Source organism: Alligator mississippiensis, chromosome 2, assembly GCF_030867095.1.
Source record: "Alligator mississippiensis isolate rAllMis1 chromosome 2, rAllMis1, whole genome shotgun sequence".
Taxonomy (NCBI): domain Eukaryota; kingdom Metazoa; phylum Chordata; order Crocodylia; family Alligatoridae; genus Alligator; species Alligator mississippiensis.
Window position 1 is genome coordinate 60928537 of NC_081825.1, and position 21852 is coordinate 60950388.

Consider the following 21852-nt stretch of genomic DNA (forward strand, 5'->3'; position numbering starts at 1 on the left):
CTTCCTGACATCTCTTAACTCACCTTCTTTTTTCTGTTGAGGCTCCTATATTATACAAAAGGTTGAGAAGCACAGGAACCCTGGGGATGAGTGAAAACCCATGTACTGATCAGCCAGGTGGCTCATGTGGTTTTATAACTCCCCATTTAGGTGGCACATGGAGTTTGGACAGATCCTGAGGTTTTAACTGGTCCCGGGGCACAGGTGGCCATACATTTGCTTTAAGGCATGATACAAATGAGCCACAAACTAATTCCACCTTATATGTCATGTGGAATAACATTTTGGCTTGTTTACTTTACACATTAAATTGACTTACCTGTGTGGCCTGGTTACTAATTAAGGCATGATTAACCTGCTCATCATGTTTTAAATGTAATGTGTCAAGGGCCTTACTCGGGTCCTTTGGGGATCAAGAAAACAGTAATATAGTTTCATAGTTTGTAGGTGGAGACCCGAGCAGATCATCAAGTCTGACCCCCTGCCATGGCAGGAAAGAGTACTGGGGTCCAGCGACCCCAGCAAGGCATTCATCTAACCTCTTCTTAATGAGCTCCAGGGTAGGAGCCAGTACCACTTCTCTTGGAAGTTGCTTCCAGATCCCAGCCGTCCTGACAGTGAAGTAGTGCCTCCTGATATCTAGTCTAAATCTACCCTCTGCTAGCTTGTGACCGTTATTTCTTGTCACTCCTGGGAGTGCTCGGGGGAACAGGGAATCCCCCAATGCCTGCTGGTCCCCCCTGACTAGTTTGTAAACAGCCACTAGATCCCCCCTCAGCCTTCTCTTGTGGAGGCTGAACAGGTTCAGGTCCCTTAGCCTCTCCTCATAGGGCCTGCCCTGCTGCCCCCTGATCATGTGAGTGGCCCTCCTCTGGACCCTCTCCATGTTGTCCACATCCCTTTTGAAGTGCAGCGTCCAGAACTGGATGCAGTATTCCAACTGTGGCCTGACCAGTGTCACATAGAGGGGGAGGATCACCTCCCTGGACCTGCTTGAGATGCATCTGTGGATGCATGACAAGGTGCGGTTGGCCTTCCTGACCACGTCCCCACACTGTTGGTCCATGTTCATTTTGGCATCAATAATGACTCCAGGATCCTTTTCTGCCTCTGCACTGACAAAAAGGGAGTTCCCCAGCCTGTAGGTATGCTGCTGGTTCTTCCTCCCCAGGTGCAGTACCTTGCACTTGTCAGTGTCGAAACCCATCTTCTCATCCGCCCACCCCTGTAACCTGTCTAGGTTCAATTGCAGCCTATTCCTCCCTTCTAGCGTGCCCACTTCCCCCCACATCTTTATAAAACATTGAAACTATTTGTCTTGCTTTCTGATGTTTGTATTGAATTCTTCAATGAAGCATATCTGAACAAATGAAATATATATTAATATGTTTCAGAATCCATGAACTTCAGGTAGAAGTAGCCGAATTGCAGGAAAAACTGGAGATTTCTGAACGTGGTGTGAAAAATTATAGCAAACAGGTACAATTAACGCTTTAAGATTCCCCAGTAGGAATCACTGGGATGATCTAGGTATTACTTTTTTTGTGTTTTTTATTACACAAGAAGAATTCTGTGTATTGACCAACACATTTACTTCATATTGTGTTGCTTTTTTATTTCTGGATGATGTCACTAATGGTAAAATGGGATTTTTTTTAAACTACTGTTGTGCTTGTATCAATTATTCCTTTAAATAATATATTTTAAGGGTTTTAAGCTAATTGATTTTAATTTTGTTATTAATTTTTTTTTATTTATTTTCTTAAAGATCCATTCTTAATGGATGGTAACTGTTAAAACATTTTGATAAATATAACATTTACACTAACTTTGGCATTTACTAATCAGGAAGACATGCAATATCTGTGCACATTTCTTTAAACAGTTATATAGCTTAATGTAGTGATGTGGATTCTTAATGTGGATATTCTTATTATGTGGGAATTTTAACTAGAAGTGCTTATTCCTTACATGCATTCCTGCCCAGTTTCACTATTGCAGACACTGTAGGACAAAGATATAAAATGGGGCATATCACTGATCTCTTCAGTTCCTTCACACTGTCAACAATGGTAGACTTGGAACCTGTTTGGAACCATTCATAGAAGAGGTGCTTATTCAGTACTGGACATATAGAAGGATTTAGATAAATTTTAGATACATTGGTAGTAATTAGTAGTGATGGGCTTTCAGCCCACTGAGGATTTTTATGGAGGATCTAAAGAATAATAGAGTGTATTTCCTTCTCATCAATGTTTTTAGGATCTGATGAGCATACTTGGTACCTTGCATGTTCAAGAGAGTCGCTTTCCATCTAGTTGCTTGATTTGCGGTGTATGTACTCCACAAATTAAAAAGCGTAATCATAATAAATAGCAGTGCTATTCCTTCAGAAGGCATCAACAAGGACTATCAGATCCAAGTGAAAAACCACAAGGATCCAAGGCAAGGGTGTCAAACTCACTTGGAGCCTCAAGTCAATCTGGACTGTGAGGCTCATTGCCAACCAGATCCAGCCTAGGGCACTGGGGTGGCTGCCATGGCCAGCGTGGTGTGAGTGGTCTGGGTGTGGATGTCTGCTGGCAGGGGTCTGGAGTAGTGGTGGGAAGCCAATCTTGTCACCTATAGATAGCCAGCAGGGCCAAAGGCCTTGAATTCTGTGGCAGGCCAATTTTTCATCACCTGCCAGTAGCGCGGTGGGCCAGACGGAACAGTTCTGCAGGCTGGATCTGGCCCAGGAGCTATATGGTTGACACCCCTGTCTTAAAAAATAGCTAGTACAATTTTTTGTACTTATTAAACACATGTGAATAAAAAATGGAAATGTGCTTATTGTACATAAAATATTGGCTTTGTTTAAGAAATGAAAGGAGAACTGAAGCTTTTTTAAAATAATCAATAAAGAAGTAGACAAATTACAAACGTTTGGAAAACAAATAGTTAAATAACATTTCCCTACTTTACTTAAAATTGGGTATTGGTTAATAAGACTTCAGCTTTCTAATTCAAAGTACGTTCTTTGAGGTGGGTGAAGTCTCGTTAATTTTTGAGAGAAAATTAATGAATTCTTGAAATGTCTTTCTCTAACATGTTTTCTGTGAAGGAGACACGTAGTCTCAGCCATTTTTAATGCCTGAGATGGATAACCTCCCAGCCCTTATCTTTTGCTCTCCTTCCACCTGTATCTTTAATCAAAGTCTTGCAAATGTAAAGCAACAAAAATATATTGCTAGGACTGTCATGTCTCCTTGTATGTCATTTGCTAGGTTGGTTTCTTTTTCAATACATTCCTGTGGTAGCCTTAGCTCAACAATTAGCCAGCTAGGTGAGTTGTATATTCTATGAAATGTCTGTGATTCCTTTAAGGGTTTTTGTTTTTTTTAATCAGATCAGTTGTAAAAATGCTATCTTCCAGTTAACTCCAGCTAAGCCAGTTTTTTTGCTTTTCCTTGAGATAGGCCCCCTGTCCCTAAGCCTTGCCTCAGGCTGCAAGAGAGGCATTTCAGTACTGAGAGAGGGATTTGAGAAAGTGTGAACTAAGACTGCTTGCAGTTAAAAATGAAAACAACCCCCCCCCCCCCCCCAAAACCCCCAGCAAACAAACAAAAACAGGACACGCTTTACCTTACAAAGCGGTGTGTTACTTCACCCCACTCTGCAGCGTCGATAAAGGTCGGGTGCATCAGTGGAGCTTTAGGCATTTTTAGCTAAAGCCAATTCAATCAGCTGTTAGATAAACGTGCCGAGAAGCCCCACTAAAGTGCCCGATCTTTACAGATGCTGTAGAGCCAGGTTGAAGTAACACGTTGATTCTTCTGGCCATGCATAGATCTCGGTGCGGGAACGTGCAGAGTTTAAAGTAAAGTGCCATTAATTTTTTATTTTTTTTTTTAACGTTTACAAGCAGCCTGGTAACCTATGCATGTTTTTGGGATCAGGAGAAGTCTTTGTTCCACACTGACATCCCACATTCATTGATCAGATTGGTTAATCACTCCTTCTCAATCTGGTTCCATTTGTAAGAGAATTAGTTATTAGGGCTGTGCAAAGCTTTGGTAGCTGATACAATTTGGAGGAAGTTCAGCTCAATTCATGGATAAAGTCTCCAAATCCAAATCGAATTAGAAGACCAAGTAAAAGCTCCAAATCGATATGAAGCATCTGAATCAACTTGGAAAAAGCTTTGGAAAAGATTTGGCCAATTCGGAGATTCGGCCATAAACTAAACAGCCACCTGACAGCTTCCTCCAGCTGGTAAGCCGGTTGGGGTGGGGACTGGGACAAGCTGCCCAGCTGGGGGAGGGGAGGGGGGGGTGCTGTGGGATGCAGGTGCGGCAGCTCTGGGAGCAGAGGCTCTGCCCTGCTGCTGCTTCCACAGCCGGGGCGGGGGGCAGGTTGTGGGTGCTGCTCACTCCAGGCGGAAGGGGGCAAGTGGCAGCAGGGCATAGCCCCTGCCTCCAGTGCTGCCATGCCCACATCCCCCCGCGCTGGCTGGCAAGTGGCGGCAGGACAGAGCCCCCGCTTCCAGTGCTGATGCGGGTGCAGCAGCTCTGGGAGCGGGGGCTATGCCCTGCTGCCTCCTGGAGTGAGTGGCACCTGCATTGTGCCGCCCCCCCCCCCCCCCCATGCTGGCTGGGCAAGGGGCAGTAGAGCATAGCCCCCGTGGCTCCCGCTGCTGGGGCAGAGGCAGGCACAGCCAGAGGAGTCTCAGGAAAAGCCCCCATGGCTGCCCTGCCCAGCCCCATTCCCCACCCAGCCCAGCCTCCTGGCACTTAACATGTGCACACACAAAAAAAGTCCTGCACTCACCAGCAGCAGCTATTGGGGCTTCTGGGCACTCGTGGCAGAGCCGCCCCGCCCCCCCTCCCCCCTTGTGCAGTGCGGGCCAGCGAGGATCAGCCCCTCCCCGCTTGGCACCTGCACAGCAGCTGCCTTATGGCACGTGTGCAGCGCGGTTTGGAAGGGCACTGTGTGCTGTCTGGGAGCTCCATGGGGTGGTTCCATGGGTCAGCCAGAGCCCAGCAGCGCTCCGTCCCAGCAGCCCCAGCTCCCAGACAGTGCACAGCACCCTGCTGAGCTGCGCTGCAGCCATGCCATGGGGCAGCTGCTGCATGGGTGCCAAGCAGGGAGGGGGCGATCCCTTGTTGCCCCGCGCTGCGCAGGGGGGCTCTGCCACCAGTGCCTTGAAGCCCCAAGAGTTGCTGCTGGATCCGGTGGGTACGGGGCTTTTTTTTTTAAAGCCTCCACAGTCACCAGCTGCAGGAGCAGTTACTGGGGCCTCTGAGTGCTTGTGGCAGAGCCTCTCCATGCAGTGTGGGGCAAAGGGGGCCCGTGGGCATCAACCTCCCCTGCCTGGCACTCGCGCGGCAGCTGCCCCATGGCACGGGTGCAGTGCGGCTTGGCAGGGCATGCTGTGTGGGAGCTGGGCCGGCTCTAGCAGTCAGCAGGAGCCCAGCAGCGCTCGGCCCCAGCAGCCCTAGCTCCCAGGCAGCATGCAGCACCTTGGCAAGCCGCACTGCACCCATGCCATGGGGCAGCTGCCATGTGGGTGCCAAGGTTGGGGGGGTGATCCCCACTGTGCTGCGCGGGGTGGCTCTGCTACGAGCACCCAGATGTCCCAATCACCACTCATGCAGCCGGTGAGTATGGGGAGTTTGGGGGTTTTTTTAAGTGATGGGGCTAGGCTGGGGCTGAGCGGGGAATGGGGCTGGGCAGGGCAGCCATGGGGACTTCTCCTGCCGCTTCCCCCACCCTGGGAGAGGCAGGCATAGCTGGAGGAGCTGCCTGGTTGTGCCTGCCTCTCCCCAGCCAATCCCAATCACTGAATCTTTCTGAATCAGTGCCGAATCTTCCAAAGCTGATTCAGCTGCATCGATTCAGGACCATCCGAATCTCCAGATCCAATCACTGTCCTCCGAATCAGCCAAAATCCAAATCAAATACTTCCCTATTCACACAGGCCTATTAGTTATCCAGTCCTACCTCACACCAGTGGTTATGTAATGATCAGTTATTGTTTGTGAAGTGCTTAATTTCTTAGTTTAATTATTAGGAGACCTGAAAGAGGGCCTTGGAGAAACAGTAGATTAACAAAGTGGAATAAATAGGAAATGAGAATGCTTTAGCGGTAGTTGTGCGTGAGGGGGTGAGGTAAGGCAATATAAGGCAGTAAGGGACAGGACAAAGGATAACAGAATTGTAGGTACTGTGAAAAAGCCAACTAGATGCAGCCTTCCAAAGAAATAAAAAATTATAGAAATCATGTGGAGAAGGAAGTGGTAGAAGAAAAACAGCAAAGCATACAGCTTTCAGGTTAGTGAATGTATTTTATTAAATATATTTAAGGCTGAAAATTTGTAGGGAATAGGGTGGGGCTTTTGAGTGCTAAAATTAAGTTGATATTGCTGACCGTTTTGTTTCTAGTTGAAATGGAGAGAAGACAGAACATACCTAAGTTGGGAGTAGGAGTTCCCAGTCTCTAAGATATCCTTTTAGACATTTTTTTTTAATATCGATTTGCCTTTCACTTCTACTGTAGCCTTAAAATTGGGAATGAAGGGAGAGATGCAATGAATCATTTTGATAATCCTTCTAAAAATTCTAATGTCAGTTTTGTGTAGTCCTTCAATTTGATAGGATCTGTGGCTAGGGAGAATAGTGGTAAAACAGTTCCTTAGATCTGTGTCAAAGTGTTACAGGTGGGTGTGTGTAATAAGTAATCTGAACATCACAATTGCAACTGAACTTTATTTTTTGACATTTTGTTGTATTTTGAGTCACTAAAAACTCTGTAACAGTCTTAAAACATGTATTGCCAACTGAAACCAAGGTCATCTTAGTCCATGATGAAAGGCTGGCAGAACTAAACCAGTCTCCTCTTGAGACGTGTCAGTGATGGAAAAAAAGGCTCTGGGGAATGGAATTTCTAGTCCGCAGGTGATGCACTTATCTGTTGCTTGCTCACAATATCCCCCTGAGAACAAATATTTATAATTTGACTGTCTTGTAGGCCATAAGTATATCTATTATTCAGCAGTTCTTTACTACTAAGAAGGAAATAGGGAACTCTTTTTTTTTTCTGTATTGAGAAGATGTAGCCTCTGGCTCTAAACAAATTAAGCAGGCAAAAGCTTCATGTTCTTGAAATCTCCACTGCCTTTCCCCCAAACGCTTCATCTTGTGTTTAGATCTTTATTCATCCAGAGTCAATCCCTTCTGTGTTTCTTGAAATGGAATTTTTTCTATTGGCCTTGTTGCATCACTTCCCCAAACACCATGAACTAAACTGATGAAAGCACTCATTCGACATAGTTGCATCCACACTAGAGATGTTGCTGCCAAAGCAGTGTCAGATATCCTAGGTGATCCATGTATCCTAGTTAAAATTTGTAAAGTAAACCTCATTTATGTTTTGTTTGGAGAAAAGTAATTGCTTAAAAGGAAAAACTGTTTTCTCTCCAAAGGTCGAAATGAGAGACCAAGAAATAGAACGTCTAGTATTAGCATTGGATGGTGGTCGCTCTCATGATATTATTTCCCTGGAATCTAGAAGTAAAAGCAATGAGAAGCTTATTGCCCAATTAAATTTGCAGGTAACATTTATTATTATTGAGTTCAGTTTATAAATACTAGCAACCCATAAGTTGATTTGTAGCTTTTCTTAAAAACTATTTATGCTGGGAACAAAATCAACTTAATGCAATTTTAATGTAACATTTTTAGTCTTTTGTTTTGCAAATATACTTTCAGGTGATTTAATTTTTTTGTAGAATAGTTTGTCTCTGAGGGCTCTATCTGTAAAAACGTGAATAATTTTTTTTTTTTAAAGATAATCTATAAACTTTTATCTGTATTTAATAAGCACTGAGATTTGCCAGAAGACACAGTAGAAATGGAATAGTAGGCTGATAATGATTTAGGAATGTACGATATGGGAATTTATGTAAGGTTATTGTTTCTGTTAAGCTACAAAGTTCATTTTGAATATGTAGCTTGGTTGTTTTTTCTGTCTTTTTACCTTTATTTGATTCTCTACCACTAAAATGAAAATGCTCTAAACAATAGGTTGGCTGCTACCCAGAATAATTGATTTAACAGAGGAGTTATCTTGCTATAGGGTCATCCAGTAGTGATATGTGATCAGGATATCTCATGATACAGGAGGCTGTAAAGTTATTAAAGGAGACTTATTGTAGGATAGGGTTCTCCAGTTGGCAGCTCATAGACTGCATGTGGGCCACAAGGGGTTAATTTGTGGCCCCGGGGCTCTCACTTAGCTACTACTCTGGTTGCAGCAGCATATGTGGTCTCCAGGCTCTCCCTCCCTCTTCCAGTTTCCACTGCCTGCCCCTACCCTAAAAGGCAGGGGCACTGTAGCACAGAATAACCTGTGGTACTCAGGAAGCCCATGGTGAGGGAGCTGAAGGTGAGGGCGGGTGCTCACAATGTTTTGATCCCTCGAGTAAATTTGGGGGTCTGAGCGTTTCTTTTGACAGCCCCTGTTCTAATGCAAAATGAGTCCTTCAAAGGAGTGAGTGCAGAAACAAACTTGAGAATCCTCCGATTATGAATATTGCTAGCAAATGAAGAAGAAACAGTATATATCTAGATGTACTTTTATGGTCCAAGCAGAAATGAGCACTCTTACAACTTAAAAACTCTACATCTTAAAGTCCTAAGAATTTCTAACAGGTGGGCAGCCTGTTAGGGAGCGCTTATCCGAATTCAGAAACTAAGTTCTAAGGGACATTGGATTTTCATTACATCTACAGATGGGAACCACAGCAAAGGTTGCCAAAGAAGCACATCTCAGAGTATTGAGCCCTCTTTTCCCCCCTTCTCAAACAAAGGCTTATGCCATTACTTGATAGAAACTTTGACAGATGTGGTCAGAAAGAAGGTGTTCTAGTGTCATTCTGTTGGTCATCTAGAATTTACTGACCTGAACCCAAAATCAATATCCATGTCCTAAGACTTGCTAGGTGTTTCAAAAAGTTTCTTTTGCTTATGACTCAGTTCTTTTTCCACTGCTTCTCATAGCTCCACTTATGCTAATGTGGCCTGTCTAACGTAAAGTTAATACAGTTAAAAGCCTATTAAAGCTGCTGTAATGCAAGCTGAAAGGATTCTAGCTCAGCACAAAGTTCTACAAGCACCATGGGGTGGGGCACACAATGGTGCCACCCACACAGCAGGCAGTCCCTAGTTGCTCAGACAGTCTTGCTGGAGGTGGTCTTTTTAACTAGCTTAAGCTGGGGAAAGCTGCTCTGGACTCTGATTAGAATTTGAGTACTCTCATGGACCTCCTCAGTGGAAGAACGAAATTGAGAAAAGGGTGTTCCATTCAGGATGTTGTTTTATAAATCATTTGAGCTCTTGTGCCTTATCTTTTATATAAAGTGCAGCGTTGGTCAGACACTCATACACAATGGTCAGATGCCCCTGAAGAGGTGAGTTAAGGTGTTTTCTATTTTCTTGAAGGCCTAAGGCAATTGATACATAGTACTCCATTTCTATTATGCTGTGAAGGAGAAGTTGGAAATGTTTCTGAGAATCTAGGGGAAAGAAACAGTGCTTCAGCCCACAGAGACCCAGGGAAGTCCAATGAATTGGGACCCAATATGGGTTCCTGTTAAGGTGAGGGTATATTAACTCTCCTTTTATTGGTTTTCCAATGGGAAATAAACTCATTCTGGCAGGCTGTCAGGAGCCCAGTGCATTGTTAAATGCTACAGCCTTAACTCCGTGTAAGTTCACAGTTTTGCTTATTCATTATTATTATTATTGTATTTTAAGAATAGGAAGTACCACAGTGTTTTTCCCTATTTAAATAATGCTTTAATGAATAAAAGCATGTACAGTGTTTCAAAAGTACTAGAGGAGCTATGTTTTTTCCATTAGAATGTGACAGTTCTGTTTCATGTGGCTTTAATTAGAATTTTAATTATAAAAACATCTTAGGTTGAATATCTTCAGCAAACAAATAGAGAGCTTGAAAATCGCATACAAGAACTTTTGGACACCAAACAAAATGTGACTAGTGAAGTTGTTCATTTAAGCACTAAAAATGAAGAACTATGTCAAGAACTCAGTGAGATAGATCATTTGGCACAGCAGTTGGAAAGACATAAAGAAATTGTGCTTGAGACGGCAGATAAGGAAATTGGGGAAGCTAAGGTAAGCAAATACTATACTGTGGCAAATAATTTAAAACCTGATCAACTCTTGCCAAAGTTATTTCTGTTGGCTTCAGTAGGCTATCTCCGCCTTCTTTTACTAAGGCCCCATCAACATGCAGGTAAAGGTGCAATGAGCCCCAAGTGGTGATCTTCTTGCCCCAGGGTTTTCACTCACCTTCATGGAAGGCATGCTGCAGGGACCCTGCAGCTGCGGGGCTCTGAGTCCTGGCAGCTCCTGAGGGCTCACAGCCCTGGCTGGGCAAAGTGTACCTCTGTGGTAGGGAGCCTAGAGCTGACTGGGCTCCCAGCTTCAGGGGAGACCCTGCTGTATGTGCAAATTAAAGCTTGATAGCAACCAGCTGTAAGGTTAGTATACCTTTTTTTTAGGTGTAACTTTATAACTGATAGGAGCTTTTTATTGTATGTTAAGTACTTTGCACATGTAGCTAATCTCAAGGTAATTGCGCAGTTAACCAGGCAATTGCATGTTACTTGTTAACATGTAGAGGAAACCTAAGAAGCATTTTTCAGAATTACTCCATTGTTGTAAGGAATTTCTTAATGACAGCTCACTGCCCTGAATGAACTGTGAGGAACTGTAACAAACAAAATATTATGGGATGGTATGTTTAACACCATAAAACTTTGTGTAGGTATATTGTTGGTGCTATGTAGGATTCCATTCAGAATGATCAGGAAAATGAACAGGATAAATTAGCAACCTTACTAATCAAAGCAATGTTGCTAGGGGAGTGGGGGGTAGGGTTCCATTTTACTATTTTAGTCAAGTTAATTATTTAAGGAGTAGTGAGCTTTTAGGAAAACTACTAAAAACAACTCGAGAGACCAAGTTCTTTGTAACAACAATTTTATTTAGAGGGATTTTCTGAGGAATTGTGCAATAATTCTTTCTACTGCTTTACATTATAATAGAAATGTGTGTGTGTACAGCAAATTCTATTCTATACATTTTCATTATTTCAGGACTTTATTCAATAAATAACATGGAATTTAAGATCTCAATGTAATCATTGACTGGAAAAATCTTGGGTGTTCTGTTTGATTGACCTAGTATTATATTGGCTATATATGCATACTTAGATTTTAGCAAAATAGAAATAAGCAAGCTGCACATTTCTTTCAAAAACATTTTGTATATAGTGTCAGGTTTTTTTGTGTGTGTAAGAAATTGCACTAATTTCTAATGTTTGTATGACTTAACATGCATTTAAACTTTAATAGAAAGAGATCAAAAGAAAACACAATGAGATTCAAGACCTTGAAGAAACAGTAACAAGACTTAAGTCGGTAAGTAGAATTTGAGAACAAGAGAAGTGATATACTAGGTCAGATCAGTGGTGCATTTTATCTGTCTCCAGCATTGGCAGTAGTGGATGCTTTAGAGAAGTGGTTCTCAGCCTTTTTGGACTTGAGGCACCCCTCCATAATTTTGTGAATTGAATGACACCCAATTTCAAAAACAAATTTATATATTACAGAGCTTACCTCCTTATACAAGGCTAGGGCACTAGGAGCAGAGACAAGTCTGAGCCTTGCTAATCTGCTTACCTCCTCATAACTCTCATTACCTTTCAAATGACCTGGTGGCACTGCAGGGTGCCCTAACACACTGGTTGAGACTCACTGCTTTAGAGGGAGAGCATTGAACAGGGTATACCTAGAGTAATCTATCCCTTGTTCACTACCCTTCTTGGCATCCTTCATTGCTGGTTTTGAGATGCCAGAAGATACATCCCTGACTGTTCTATTTAATACCTGTTAATGAATATATCATCCTTGAATTTTTCTCATCCCTTTTGAACCTGGCTATGCTATCTGCCTCACCAACATCCTGTGGTAATTAGTTCCACAAGTTAACTATGTGCTGCTTAAAGAAGTACTTTCTTTTCTTTTTTTTAACTCTCCCCTGGTGTGGCAGCTGCTGTATACCCTTGATCACTTGGTTCCCCTCTGTGCCTTTTGTAATTCTACTGTATCTTTTTTCAGATGTGAAAACTAGAGCTACACACAGTATTCAAGATGTGGGAGCACCATGTATTTGTATACTGGCATGAAATTTTCCATTTTGTTTTAAATTCCTTTCTTAATGATGCTCAATATTTTATTAGCTCCTTTGGTTGCCGCTGCACATTGAGCTGATGTTTTTAGAGAACTATCTGCAGTGATGCCAAGGGCTCTTTCCTGAGTTGTTACACCTAGTTCAAAACCCAGCATTTTGTGTACACATAATTCAAGTTATTTCAACATTGAAGTTTACATTGAAGTTTAACATTGAAGTTCATCTGCCCTTTTTTTACCCACTTATTTAGGTTGGTGAGATCTTTCTGCATCTCTTCTCTGTCAGCTTGGGATTTAACTAGCTGGAATAATTTAGTATCATCTGCAAACTTGGACGTTTTACTGTACACCTCTATTTCCAGGTCATCAATGAAAAATGTTGAACAAAATTGAGCTTAACACATATTCCTAAGGGACCCCACTTCTGACCTCTGTCCATCCTGACTAGTGGCCATTTAGGCCTAGCCTTTGCTTTCTATCTTTTAACTAGTTCTCAGTCCACAAAGAAACCTTTCCTCTAATCCTGTAGCAACTCCTTAGTTTAGGACTCTTTGAAAAGCCTTTGAAAATCCATATATATTATGTCAACTGTATTCCCCTTGTCCGTGTACTTGTTAACACCCTCAGAGAACTCCATTTACACTCAGCTACAATCTGAATTCAGGAAAGATATGAAGTGGTGACTTGAGGCTATAAAAGGTTATGAGTTACTGCTCCGGGTGAGGCAGGTTGGGGGACAGGCATTTCCCTTTACACTTTCTGCCCCTTCCCTGCCCCAGTGTGTAATTGAGATGGCAGGGATAGTCCCTGCTGCCAAGGCTGCTCCTGCAGGGTCTCATATGCCAGTAACCACCCCTGTGATCCTTCATGGTATTCCTGGGGTCATGGGAGGAGCAAAAGGGATGAACTGCACTGAAAAATGCTGCTTTGACCTCACTTAAGTCTCTCCACCTGCCCTCAGCAAAGCTTGTTGCTGGGAATATGGGAGCAGCTGGAATGGAGACTCTGGTGGGGCCAGAAGGAGAGTGGGGGAAGGCAGCAGGAATGGTAGTCCCCAGAAGAGCAGCTGCAGTTACCACTGAGTAGCTGTGGCACGTGCAGGGAACTGAACTGGAGAGAAGAGCTTTTACTTCCTTATGCAGGAGCTGGGTGGTATAGCACTCTTTAATAGAATCTTACAGCTATGATACCGTAGTTGAGGATCACTGCCCTAAGCATTTTATAACCCCCTCATACTCCTGCTTAGATATTCAGTAGTACAATCCTAATGCTATGTTCCTTTTGTTCAAGGAATATCTATCCACAGGGATTTTGTGGTAGTTTCCCTTTCAGATATTTTTTTATGTTGTTGCTGTCTGTACTATCATAGTGTACAGTACCAGTCCTCCACCTGTGTATCCTACTCTCTCATTCTTGTACCGTTTGTAACTCAATATAACAGTATTCCATGGATTGTCATCTTTCCACCAGGTCTCTGACATACCTATTATGTGACAGACACCACTAAATACCAGGCATTCTAGTTCATCCATCTTATTTTTTTGGCATCTGTCATTTGTGTAGAAAACTTGTAAATTTAGTTGTTGTTTGGTTTTCTGTTACTAGAGGTGCACTGATATATCGGTTGCATGTTGCATTGGCACCAATAAAAGGAAAATTAATATCGGCTTTTGGCTTCTTTTGCCTGGAATAGTCAATAATGTCACTGTTAAATGCTGCATATGAAATACAGTATTTGATTTAACAGATATTGTGTGTGTCATAATAGAAATATATGTACCAAGTAGCAATTCACTAGGTACAAAAGTGGTTGGATAAAATAAGGTGCAGTTGATGCGTATTTGCAGTAGGGCTGTGCAAAATTTCGCGGGGCGTTTCGTTTTGAAATTGTTTTGATGTATTTCGAGCTCAAAACAGTGAAATCAAAATGAAACAAAAGCCTTTGAAACAGCTTTGAAACTAAACAAGGGCACTCAAAACATTTGGAAAGTTTCAAAATGTTTCGGGTTTCGAAGTCTAGCTTGGCTTCAGCACTGGTCCCAGGCGGCAGCAGCAACCTCTTGTCATCCCGGGCAGATCCAGGGGGCCGTGCCCCCTGGGAGGATTCTTGCATAGCCTCCAGCCCTCTCGGGGGGGGTGCCGGGCCCTGGATTTGTGTGCCGAATGACAGCACACTGTTGCTGCCAGCTCGGGCCAGCGGTAGCACCAATCTTCCTGCTGCTGGGTGCAGGCTGTGCCCAGTGCCAGTCCCAGGCAGCAGGAGCAGCCTTCTGTGATCCGGCAGGCAGATTGGGGTCCCGAACACCTGGAAGGAGTCCAGCAAAGTCCCGCAGCCCTCCCGGGGGTGTGGGCCCCTGATCTGCTTTCTGGAGCATAGGAGGCTGCTCCTGCTAACTGGGACTAGTGCTTGGCACAGTCCACACCCAGTGCCAGGAAGATTGGTGCTGCCGCCCATCCTGTGATCCAGCAGGCAGAGCAGGGGCCCGAACCCCTGGGAAGAGTCTGGCACAGCTCCCACAGCCCTCCCAGGGTGCGAGCCCCTGATCTGCCTTCTGGATCACAGGAGGCTACTCCTGCCACCTGGGACTGGCCCTGGGCATAGCCCGTACCCAGTGCTGGGAAGACTGGTGCTGCTGCTGGCTCCAGCCGGCAACAGCAACTTCCTGTCATCTGGCAAGCAGATCAGGGGCCTGCCTGCACCCCTAGGAGGGCTGTAGGGGCTGTGCCAGACTCTTCCCAGGGGTGTGGACCCCTGATTTGTCTGCCGGATCACAGGAGGCTGCTCCTGTCACCTGGGACCGGTGGCAGCACCAATCTTCCCAGCACTGGGTGCAGGCTGCTCCCAGCACTGGTTCCAGGCAGCAGTAGCAGCCTCCTGTCATCCAGCAGGCAGATTGAGGGCCGCACCCCTGGGAGGAATCTGGTGCAGCCCTCCCGGAGGTGCGGGTCCCCGGATCTGCCTGCCAGATGACAGGAGGCTGCCACTGCTGGCAAGTGGCAGTTTTGCTTGTCAGCACCCTGAGGTGCAGTTTCCCAGAAACCTCTGCACCTATCTCCTTGAAACTTGGCAGGCTTCATGCCCTCAGAAGGGGCTACTATCCCTGCAAGTTTCATCTGAATCAGGGTAGAAATGACAAAGTTATAGGCAGTTTTGTGCTTCCCCATTATAGCCTATGGACAAAACATTGAAACAGCATCGAAACAGCGAAGCGGTTTCAATAAACGAAACGGAACAGTGCTTTCAAAAGGAAACAAAACTCAAAATGAAACACTGTTCTGTTGAAACATCGAAATGGAAATCGAAGCGGAATGGTGCTGTTTCACACAGCCCTAATTTGCAGCAACGCCTATTAGGAGCAATAACCTCTCACCAGGAACATTTCCCTGGAGATGCTTTCCATACCATGTTTTCAGATGACATGCTGTATCGCATCAGTAGGTTTTTAGGAACAACATTACAATCAGGGTACTGACATGTTGCTACTAACAGGTATGTACCATTTTGTTATAAACAGTTGAATTAGTATCAATGAAATACTGTGAATATTTTATTTTTGCCAATATTGTTTGATCTGACTCACTAAAGCTTGTTTTGCTTTAGTTGTATCTTTCCTCGCTGTTGCTTGCTCTCTTCTCTTAAATGGCAGCAGAATGAAACGGACCTGATTTTTGTTCATTTCATTCCCGACCGCAAGGTTCTGAATGCAGCATGTATCGCAACATATCTTGTGCTGAATTACAGTAACAATTGTCAACAAAACAATTAATAATGAATTAACTTTTAACATACTCATGGTGTTGAGTTGTAATCAGAGACATCACCTAACTATTAGAGATATATTAAATATTGTTAAATTGCTTTCCTTACATTTTCTTCAATGGTACTGTAGGAGTGTACTAACTTTTGTAGTACTTTTGTTGTTTCAGGAGTTATGTTTGTGCCATAGAGAAAAAGAGAGACTGGCTGAAGAACTCTTTGGGAAAACTGACGAAAAACAAAATCTTGATGTTTTGTTAAACCAGCTTGAACAAGAAAAACAAAGACTTGCAGAAAAAGTTGAGAACTTAGAAATTACAAGTAAATGTTTAAATATTGATTCCTTCCTTAAATACATCTTTAAAGACGCTTTTAAAATATTGACATATTCATTGGTAATAACACTAAATAAGGTTTCTGTTTTGGTTGGAACAAAAAAGAAGAAAGCATTCCAGTACTAGAATTACATATAAGTAATTTAAATGATAGTGTTACTGTCTTTGTAGGGTGGGATACAACTCATTCTAGTCTAATATTAGACTATTTTATCTTACCAATTCTGTAGAAGGAGACAAGTCTGACTTGAATAGTAAACTCCAATATTTAAAGAAATCCTGTGAAAATGCAGTCTGCTGGTGAAAACTTTTATTAATGACAAGTCTATTGTATAGTGTTCAAGTTTTTATTATATATGAAATCACTTTTAAAACTTGAAGTTGATAATGTAGATGTATGCTATCAGCTCTTTAGTGTTACAGAATGTATTACTCCTATATCAGACCAGGTTCTTTGGGTAAATGTGAGATCTTTTATTATACCAACTAAATAGTTGGAAAAATTGTTCTTTGCAAGCTTTTGGGTACAAAAGCTTCAGGCAGAGGGGTATCACATTTTCTTGCCATATAAAGTAAATAAAATGTCATTTGGATTGGCGTGCTTTAAAATAGTCTCATTCATAATTTATTTCTCTTTTGATTGCTTTTCCATGCAGAACGAGAACTTGTCTTAGAAACGGAGAAAATGAGGTTAGAGTATGGTATTGCTCTTGGAGACAAATCACCTTCTCGTCTAGATGCATTTATAAAGACTCTAGAAGATGACAGGGATTATTATAAGCAAGAGCTAGAATATCTTCAGAAGATGGTACAACGAAGGTCTAGTCCTGGCCGTAGGGCTTCAGAAAAGGTAATTTTCCCTTTATCAAAGAGCAGTGAAAAAGTAAAGCAAGCTTGTAGTATTCAAGAAGCTATAAAAATATGTCTTGAATATTATTAGCAGAAAATGACTTATCCTGTTCTTAAAAACTATATTCCCAATATGAAGAGTAAGTAACTGGGCTAATAGTACATACTTTTTCCTGTTTACATAATGATTGATTAACGTGTTAAAAAATCCAGTCAGAGAGGAAAGAAACAAGAGACATCAAAGCGTATGGGTAGGTTTTTAAAACACTGCTCCTTCTTGAATGTATTCTGTTGAACCATAGAAACCCACCTAGGATTGGAGGCTGATTGTGATCACTGTTTTCGGGAATATATAATATACCTTTTTACATCTGTTACTAATAATATTTTAAAATAATTTTCATAATTATTTTATGACTTTGCAGAGTGAAGATCTTAGATTAATCACCAGGGAAAGAGATGAACTACAAGCTATGTTGGACAGATTTGAAAAACACATGATAGACATTCAATCCAATGTCAAATTACTGACTGCAGAAAGAGACAAATTAAATATCCTTTATGAACAGGTAGATAATTAATTAACTAATTTAGTTGCTATTGGAGTAATCGATTAATACTTGCTACTTCGCTTTTGAAAAAAGCCTTCAATGGGACTTAGAGGTGTAGAACATAGGATATAAAAATAAGTAATAATTGTTTTATTGCTTTATTAAAAATGATATATTTTGCAGTAAGTTTGTGAATTCAGCGAAATTCTAAAAGAAGAAATTCTGTGTTGCTCTGAACACAAACAGCATATTCGGTATCTATATATGTTATCTTGTAAGTCCTTAATGAGCATGTTTAAGTAATTTATGCTAGCTAACTATCACTTGATATCCTGTAAACATTTCTACTTTTTGATTCCTATATCCTTTCTCACGTGACTTTTTCTAAGAGATTTTCTGGTCAGATTTAATTTCGAGCACGTACAAATTATGTCAGACTTATGCTTGCATATAGGTAAATACAGTATATTGTAGTTTCTAACTTAACTCTTTTCTTTTTAAAATGCAATCAGTTGTACTTACTACATTTGTAATTTGGAAACTGAAAGGTAGGGAAAATAGGGAAATATTAAATTCATCAAAAGGAGAAGGAAGGATAGAAGTAGGAGAGTGAGGAGGAGGAAGAAGTAATGGATATTTGAAGTAATGGATGTTTGAATGTGGAAGGAAACAAGGAAGAGAAAAATAGTGAAGGGTAAGGTCACTGGAAAAATCAAACACCATAATGTTGTGAGATTTGGGCACTTTCTGAAAAATAATGCTAAGATCTCATAATGTAATCAGAATGCTAAAAACGTGTTAATATATTGTATATAACATTGTTAGAAACTGTGACCTCTAATAAGCAGTTATCTTTTAAAGTCGCAGGATGAATTAAATAGGTTAAGAAGAGAAACAAAACATACTTTAATTTCTCAAAGTCATGTGAAAGAAGAGAGAGACATTGCATTAGCTGACTTCAGAAGAATAATGGCAGAAAAAGAGAGTCTGAGAGAGAAACTAAAGGTGAGCTTTTCAAACACACAATACTGTTCATTAACCTGATCTTAATGTTTAGCAGAATTTTTAACCAATTGCTTATTTATACAATTATGACTACCTAGGAATCTACAACTTCAGTTTTCTTCACTACTGAACTCCGTTACTGGGTCATTAGTATGGTCTGTTCAAGGTTAAGTTGCTTTTTGGAAATGTTTCAAAACTTCTGATCACTATAAAATAAGCAGCTTACAGTCGTGTAAACCGTAACAGTTATGTAAACCCTAACATTTTATTCCATATGGAACAGATATTAGTAGGCTATTGAAATAGGACTTTGCAACTAATCACTTTGTATGAATAAATGCTATGAATCTTTGCACCCAAGATCTGAATTGTGTGTAGGTGCCATGTCAGGTCAGTAGGCAGCAGTTCAGAGTAGACGAGCTAAAATAATATTTCTCCTTCTAAAGTCTGCAAGAGTTGTACAAAGCCTGGCTCAACAGGTCTTGTTCTTTTCAAATTTTTAAGAGAAATGTTTATTGGGGCTGGACCCGACGATCTTGTGAGGTCCCTTCCAGCCCTAGCTTCTATGAACCTATTTTCACTTAAAATTATAAAAAATTGAAGAGAAGAATTCTTGCTTCTATGGAGTTATCTTTTCTAGTTCCAACAAGCAAGTAATATCTTTACAGGGACAAAGTCTATATTGATGAGCCTCAGAATTAACCCTGCTGTACATTAAAGTACTTATATATATCTGAAAAGCAACTATGGAATCAATATTATAGTGTCAGACATGCTGCATTTGTAAATTAAAGAATATTTTTTCTGAGGATCAACCTTGCATATTTTGACTGGGATTTTAATAAAAAGCTAGTTAGCTTTCCCAGCACTGTATCGAGTTTGCAGGGCTTTTAGAAATAAAACAAGCTGGCTTATGTCCATATATACAGAAGGATCAAATTGCTAATTGCTGTTTTTAGTCAATTTTTAGATGGAATCCTAAAATCACTTCAATCTAAAATTTACCAAGTGTTACAAGTACTTTGATATTCCATCTCAGATTCAACAGGAAGCTGCTATCCTTGAAAAATCAACGCTTGAGCACGATATTGCAGAACTGGAAAACACTATTCATGGGGTAAGTGAATGGAATGTTGTTGTTAATTTTTTTGGTAGAAGTTTTTGAGCAAGTTGCTTTTTAAAAATATTGTCAGATTACATTTATTCCAATGTAAAAGACTGAAATTAATGTTTTAGGCCACCTGTCCTTTTTTCTTTTCTTTCTTCAATTGTAGTTTGAAACAGAACGGTTTGAATTAAAGGCTACAATCTCTGTCCTGAAGGAAAGAATAGACTCTTTGGAAGATGAATTAAAAACAAAATGTAACAAACTTGCCCAAACATCTGATGACTCTTCACAATTTAAAACTGAGTTATCCTCACTTCAGTAAGTATACCCTAAAATTTGGTACTCTACTCCAAATTCTAATATTATAAAAACCTAAGCCTGTCTGCCTGTCACGCTTTATTTGCGCTCTGATTGGCTGACAAACAGCTAATCAGAGTATGAACAAACGTTCAAACAGGAACTGGCAGCTGGTGGAGTGCCGCCATGATGGTGGGGACACAAGGGCCGTGGAGAGTGAGGCCAGCTATGCTGGCCTTGCTGTGTCTCCCCCCCTTCCCCCCCCGTTCCTTGCAGGTGGCGACGATAGAGCAGGGGTGGGGGGCCACCGGAGCTTGCAGGTAATGGCAGCGGCACATGGGGGAGCAGGGTCAAGATAACGTGGGGGGGGACGAGGCCACTGGCGCTAGCCTCGGCCCACCCCTCCCACCTTCCTTAATCTCCACCTGCAGGGCCCAATGTGGCGGCAGTGAGGTAAATAGCGGGCACACCACTGTTGCAGCAAGGGATGGGGAGGAGTGGGCCCAGGCCTGATGCGGAGGAGGACCGGGCCCGAGGGTGGAGAGAAGCTGGGCTGCTGTGGTGGGGAGCAACTGGCCCAGGCCGACTTGGCTGCAGCGGCGGGGACTGGAGGAGTGGGCTCAGAGCCGATGGGGGCGTGCAGGGGGAGTGGGACTGGGCCTAAGCCAGAGAAGAAACCAGCCCGCTGTGGCAGCTGGGGGGTGGAGGGGAGCAGCGGGCCCAGCCCAATGCAGCAGCAGCTGGGGGAGGGGAGGAGTAAGTCTCCTTTCCCCCCTTGGGCCCAGGCCCACTCTGGTTTTGGCCTGGGCCTGCTGCTTTTTCCTCTGGGGCCCGGACAGGGGAGGGGGCACAGGGCTCCATTCCTGCCCGCTCCCCCCCCACCCCCGCAGCCCTGTCCCCCCCATTGTTGTTGCCGGGCAATTAACTAGTGCTTATATAATGTTTTAGTAATTACTATGGAGCATGTAAATCATAGGAAGAGATGTAAATCATAGGAAAATATACCCAAAATGTTTTTAAGGAATATTGATATTCTTTTTGTGTTCAAAAGAAAATATGGATAGAGAAAGTGCTGGCTTCCTCCTTGATTCTCCTTGGCTACCAGTGTAGTTGGGTGGTGACCAATAAATAGCATTTTAAAAATTGCTTATTTCTGAAGGAAAGATAAACTTATTGTCTGTCATGACTTGGGTTGCCCTGTGTTTCATCTGCATATAAATTTTTGTAGGATCCCAAGACTCATGGCAGGAACACTCAATTCCAGTCATGAGTGGTGGCTAATTTGCACATAGTCAAATTGCTACAGCCATGTTTATTTTCAAAATATTGTTTACAAATTTCCTCTTCACTTTCATGTGGTCAGGAAGAGCAGGGTCTGACAGTAAGGAGAGGGGGAAGCGGTTGCTAAGGGAAAAAGCTGAGAGGAAGCACAGAGCAAAGGGGCTATCTGGCCCCCCAGGTTTATTTTCCTTCCTGTAGCCATGGAAGGGGGACATATTCAAGGCAAACCTCCAGTAATTAGCTTCTATACCTGGAAAATTGTAACAAATGTATACATTTTCCGTATATAGACTCTAAGATAGGAATTTTGTTTATGCACACGCGTGCGCACATGTGCGTAAACAAAATTCCTGCCTTGAGGGTCACCCCCTTCACTCCCCACCGCCACCCTCTCCCCCATTGTCTTGGTAAT

General features: G+C 42.4%; 1 protein-coding gene across 5 annotated transcripts in view; it reads left to right on the forward strand.

The window, feature by feature from the left end:
• Window positions 1-21852, forward strand: part of CEP135 (centrosomal protein 135) — a 73639-nt gene that overhangs the window by 13323 nt on the left and 38464 nt on the right. For all 5 annotated transcript variants that reach the window (XM_019481255.2, XM_014594892.3, XM_019481258.2 and 2 more), the window contains 10 exons: window positions 1395-1479; window positions 7464-7592; window positions 9961-10176; window positions 11421-11486; window positions 16185-16335; window positions 17006-17199; window positions 17624-17767; window positions 18611-18754; window positions 19794-19871; window positions 20029-20180. In XM_019481255.2, the coding sequence (XP_019336800.2) occupies window positions 1395-1479; window positions 7464-7592; window positions 9961-10176; window positions 11421-11486; window positions 16185-16335; window positions 17006-17199; window positions 17624-17767; window positions 18611-18754; window positions 19794-19871; window positions 20029-20180 (1359 nt within the window). The remainder of the gene's footprint in view (window positions 1-1394; window positions 1480-7463; window positions 7593-9960; window positions 10177-11420; window positions 11487-16184; window positions 16336-17005; window positions 17200-17623; window positions 17768-18610; window positions 18755-19793; window positions 19872-20028; window positions 20181-21852) is intronic.